The sequence below is a fragment of the Culex pipiens genome, chromosome 2 (assembly GCF_016801865.2).
Source record: "Culex pipiens pallens isolate TS chromosome 2, TS_CPP_V2, whole genome shotgun sequence".
NCBI classification, from domain to species: domain Eukaryota; kingdom Metazoa; phylum Arthropoda; class Insecta; order Diptera; family Culicidae; genus Culex; species Culex pipiens.
This window is the reverse complement of record NC_068938.1, coordinates 114,598,202-114,603,791: the sequence shown is the minus strand read 5'-3', so window position 1 is coordinate 114,603,791 and position 5,590 is coordinate 114,598,202. Positions and strand designations below refer to the sequence as shown.

The 5,590-nt window shown below is 41.1% G+C and overlaps 1 protein-coding gene across 1 annotated transcript; it reads left to right on the top strand.

Moving 5' to 3' along the window:
• Window positions 1-2,920: 2,920 nt before the first annotated feature.
• LOC120422198 (proliferating cell nuclear antigen) lies at window positions 2,921-4,157 on the top strand. Its single transcript, XM_039585580.2, has 3 exons — window positions 2,921-3,101; window positions 3,160-3,665; window positions 3,728-4,157. The coding sequence occupies exons 2-3, from the start codon at window positions 3,170-3,172 to the stop codon at window positions 4,012-4,014; spliced, it is 783 nt and encodes a 260-aa protein (XP_039441514.1). The 5' UTR covers window positions 2,921-3,101; window positions 3,160-3,169; the 3' UTR covers window positions 4,015-4,157.
• The last annotated feature ends 1,433 nt before the right edge of the window (window positions 4,158-5,590 follow it).

Genomic DNA, 5,590 nt, shown 5'->3' with positions numbered 1-5,590 from the left:
TAATCCCAGAAAGCCGGAGTCGGAGTCGCTTGAAATATGACCCAACTCCGCAGCCCTGAACCTTTAAAACTTTTTTCCCTTATTTCCACACTTTATATGCTTGAGGTTAAATATTCCCTGCGAGGAGCGGCTGTGGCTGACTGGTTACGGCGTTCGCTTTGTAAGCGAATGGTTCTGGGTTTGATTCCCATCTGCTCCCAACGAGAAAGTTAAGAACACAGAAATTTGAAATGGTGAATATGAACGAAAAATCAAAGTCGCTCGAGCCGGGGTTCGATTATCCGTCATTTGGATTGGTAAGCAAAAATGCTAACCACTAGGCCATGACGACTTGGTGAGCGAAGACTGGAATTAGGAATACTGTTACAGAGAGCGAGTTGTGGCGCTATAACCACGGCAAATAGTGTCCAGGGCATTCGTGGAAATACAATGTCCCATCCCAGAGGGTCCCGTAGTACCAAACCTTCTTAGCATGGTGCTCCCAACGAATACATCTAAAAATCTCGGAGCGTATGGTGGTGTGTCCCCACGCTTCTTCCTCCCTGTCGATTCAGAATTGTGTTGTTGTTCGAACACTCAGTGCTCAAACTCAACCCAATTACGAGTCATCTCTGCGATACGGCTTTACGCAGTAGGCCTGGCCGCTTTAACGCTTGTGATGTTTCAATGCATTCCAATGCAATGGTGCACTACAAATGTTAATAAATGACAAGAAGAGTGCTAGGCGTCATCTAACCTAAGGCACTCTCCAGGATCCCTTCGAAAGATTGGCTGCGCTAGGGTCTGATTAGATTAGATTAGATTAGATTAGATTGAGGTTAAATATTCCCTGCATCATTTTCTATAACAATTGTGACCATAAATTATGTCCAAGTGAACTTACAACAATAAAAAATTTAAATAGGCGAAATTTCGTCCCACAGGGATTAACGTCAGAACGCGAATGACACACGTCCAAGCACTGTTAACATTTTAACTTATTGCAGATTGCAGCGATTTTTAGACAACCTTGCAAGTTGTGGAAAGCTCTATACAAAAGTGCACACCTCAAACTACAGCAGAAAAAACTATCTAAAACACGCACCCTAGTTTGAAACTGTTCTAAAGTAGGGACCCTAAATAGGGAGACTGGTCGAAGTGAATTTGACGAACCCAAACAGACACGAGTTTGACGTATCCAAACGAGCATTTGCCTTTACGCCCAGCAAAACTTGGCAGTGTTGGCAAGCTCAAAATATACGTTGCCAGACCGATTTAGCTATGTTCGACCAGTCTCCCTATTTAGGGTCTCTATAGAGTTATTTACGTGCGTATGTATTGCGTGTACGTACACGAAAAAAAGTGAGGTTAAATTTTGTCCGGCCAGCAAAATCAAATGGTGCGCTAGTGTGCGTACGCGAAACGTCATAAAGCTCTATTCTAAAGTGGTCGAAAGCAACAAAGCTCAGTCGAGACACGCACCACTCTAAGCGAGCGGTGGGGGTAGGATTTAAAGTGTGCAAATATTTGGTGTGCAGATATTATTTGACCGATTCTTCGGATCCTTTTCAAAAAATTCCCAAGTTTTTTTCAGCATTTTTGCTTTAGTGGCACAATTAAAGAAGAAACCCCCCAATGTTATTACATATTTGAAAAGATAATTGATTTTCCAACATAGAAATGACATGCATAATGAGCAATATTATATCTGTGCTTCTCCTGAAATGAAAATGTAGCGTGACGGGACAACATCGTAAAACTGGAATTTTAAAAGGCACACCAAAAAAATCGACACAGTCTTGCCAGATTGTTTTTTTAAAACTTTAGCTTTTCTACACATTATCACAAATTGAAAAACGAATCTTTTGCTCCTTGAACTGAAAGATTTGGTTGAGATTTGAGTTTTTGCCAGCCATTTCTTTTCGTGACGGGACAATGAAAGGAGCAGATTTATTATCTGCGCACCACCAAACCGAAGTGCGCATCTCTTCTGTTGCGCGAAAAAATCTGTTGCGCCGTACAAAAATTGAGTGGTTTGTCGTAAGCGTGTACATCAGCCTGTGGCGCAACAGGCTTTGACAGGTTGCGCTCGTATTTTGATTTTTGTCTGCCTTCACAATATGAAAAAACTCCTCTCCCATTCAATGACTTGCAGACCTTATTTGGTCAATATTTTTGGCATTTCAGATAAGAAAACGCATTTAAAGCACATTGCAATTATTAGATCATAATTAAAATGAAATTTTTCATATAAAAACTCACATTGAAAATTGAAAAAAGTGACATTTCGGTGTAGCTTCGCTAAGAATCAGTCATTTGCAAGGGTGGAGAATTTGGTGCAAAGTGTGCAATATAACTCGCAATAAAATTTAACCACACTTTGGTAGAAAGCATGGAGCTCCAGGCTCTCTAATTTAAACACGTGTAATGAAAGGCCGTTAGAGCAATGTCGTACCGCCCCTTTCAAATGTTGCTTCAGATTTATGTTAACACGCAGAAAAATAAGGCATATTTGAACCAACAAAACGTTCTGTTGATTTGAAAATCATGATTTTTGTTGAATCAACGCTAAACTTCAAAGCAAAACAAAAAAAGACTTTTGTTGGATTGACAAAATCAAGGTATGTTTCAACGCAATTTTATTGTTGATTATATTCAACAAACAATATTTAGTTGTTGATTTAAACTTCGTACAGGCTGATTCTATAAAACATTTTTAAGCGTGTTAGCATAAATTTTCTCCATCTTAAAAAATATTATTTCTACAAGTTTGCTAACATCCATATTTATCTGCAGAACTTAGAACATAAAACCTAGAAACAAGAGAATTCTCGAACTTCGAAGTCAACTCCCCGCAACGTCTCATCATACCGCCCAGCTCTATCGTGGCCGCCATGTCTAATGTGTGGATCGTGTTCTTGACAGCTGTCGTCTCGCTTGTTTATTTCGCGCGCATTTGAAGCTGGCATCAGGAGTGATTTCCCTCGATTTTTCGTTCCGATCCATTCATTTTACACTCAGCTTCATTCAAGTTCGGACGTGTATTTCCGGCGGTGTTGAAAAGGTTGATCCTTTTACATTGTAAAAAACGTTGTTAAATAGTTGTAGTTGGTTGAAATACTGTAAGTTCTGCGTTGTTAGTTATTGCAGCTTGATATTAAATCAAAGATTTTGTTGCAGATTCTCCAAAATGTTTGAGGCACGTCTCATTGCTAGCACCACCTTGAAGAAGGTTCTGGATGCCATCAAGGATCTGCTGAATGAGGCCACGTTCGACTGCAGTGACTCGGGCATCCAGCTCCAGGCGATGGACAATTCTCACGTCTCGCTGGTGTCGCTGTCGCTTCGTTCGGATGGATTCGACAAGTACCGGTGCGACCGGAATCTGTCCATGGGCATGAATCTGGCCAACATGTCCAAGATTATGAAGTGCGCTAACAACGACGACACGGTTACCATGAAGGCCCAGGACAACGCTGACACCGTCACATTCATGTTCGAGTCCCAGAATCAGGAGAAGGTTTCCGATTATGAGATGAAGCTGATGAATCTGGACCAGGAACATCTGGGAATCCCCGAGACAGACTACGCGTGCATCGTCCGTATGCCAGCGATTGAATTTGCCCGCATCTGCCGCGACTTGTCCCAGTTTGGAGAGTCTGTCGTCATCTCCTGCACCAAAGAAGGTAATTTCAATGCTATTGGTCGGCTAAATGGGCTTTTTCTAACTTTGTATGTTTTCTAACAGGTGTGAAATTCTCCGCTTCCGGTGATGCCGGTTCGGCCAACATCAAGCTGGCCCAGACTTCAAGCGTGGATAAGGAGGATGAGGCAGTCATCATCGAAATGCAGGAACCGGTGACGCTCACCTTTGCCTGTCGCTACCTGAACTCTTTCACAAAGGCCACGCCGCTATCCAACCAGGTGCAGCTGTCGATGTCTGCCGATGTGCCGCTCGTGGTCGAGTACAAAATCCAAGACCTGGGACACATTCGGTACTACCTGGCGCCAAAGATCGAGGATGATGAGAACTAAAAAGGTTCTTTGTCCAACCATGTATTATTTACTCTTTGTGCGCGAGACACACACACATGCTGATACTGATTGGATATCTACACATAAGGCCTTTTATATCTACCATACACCGTAATAAACACAATACCTAAGTTATACTGTAATTAGTTTGTTTATTTTTTGCATGGTTGACATATCTTTTTCTTTTGCCTTTGTTGATGTTGTTGATAAGCATTTTTTACCTTCCAACAATCTACCTGAGCAATACATTCATAGTTCAACGCGACAACAATCGAACTGAACAACGGTGAAGCCGTTGATCATTTTCGAAGAAAATTGATCACCACTATAAAATATTCCGTATTAAATTCATTTTAACGAATTTCTGCACCAAAATGAATCAGCATGTGCCGATTGTTGCCTTCTTGAAGCCACTGAAAGAATTTTTGATCTTAAGCAATTGTGTTTCAAATTTATATAATTTGGTGGTACAATCATTAACGTCCTGGTTGGCAATCATTGATTAATGACGATTTCCATAACTTTACAAGGAATGGGATAATCGCTACCATAAGGAATCAGCATGTGTAGGGCACTATTCTAGACAACTTGTTTAAGGAATTTTGTCAAAATATTGAAAGCGACGCAAAATTTATATCTTTGAACAAAAAAACATGGCAATGATGGAAGTCTTCACGTTAAACTTCTTTTTAAATGTAAAACTATTTTGTTTTTTTTTATGAAATCACGTTATTTCAATCTATGAGACTTAAACAATGATTTTATCAGTTGAAGTTTTTTGAAATTTCAGGTATTTTCAATCTTTCGAAGGGATCCTGGAGAGTGCCTTAGGTTAGATGATGCCTAGCACTCTACTTGTCATTTATTAACATTTGTAGTGCGCCATTGCATCGGAATGCATTGAAACATCACAAGCGTTAAAGCGGCCAGGCCAACTGCGTAAAGCCGTATCGCAGAGATGACTCGTAATTGGGTTGAGTTTGAGCACTGAGTGTTCGAACAACAACATAATTCTGAGTCGACAGGGGAGGAAGAAGCGTGGGGACACACCACCATACGCTCCGAGATTTTTGGTTGTATTCGTTGGGAGCACCATGCTAAGAAGGTTTGGTACTCCGGGACCCTCTGGGATGGGACATTGTGTTTCCACGAATGCCCTGGACACTATTTGCCGTGGTTATAGCGCCACAACTCGCTCTCTGTAACAGTATTCCTAATTCCAGTCCACGCTCACCAAGTCGTCATAGCATTTTTGCTTACCAACCCAAAGGATGGGGGATCGAACCCCGCCTCGAGCGACTTTGATTTTTCGTTCATATTCATTATTTCTAATTTCTGTGTTCTAATCTTTCTCGTTGGGAGCAGATGGGCATCGAACCCAGAACCATTCGCTTACAAAGCGAACACCGTAACCAGTCAGCCACGGCCGCTCCTTTGGCTTTAAATTTATTTATATCAACAAACCAAAAAAAAAAAGGTCAAAAAGTAGTTTTTCTAAAAACTTAAAAATTTCAATGGAAATTTAAGTGCAATAAGCCGAAATAATTTTTTTTTTTTTTTGGGAGGGTGATCCAGC

Bases quoted from the DNA above. Each gene is read 5' to 3' on its own strand.
- LOC120422198 (XM_039585580.2), top strand. From the start codon at position 3,170: ATGTTTGAGGCACGTCTCATTGCTAGCACCACCTTGAAGAAGGTTCTG. The intron at 3,666-3,727 runs GTAATTTCAATG...GTTTTCTAACAG, and splicing joins CATCTCCTGCACCAAAGAAG to GTGTGAAATTCTCCGCTTCC.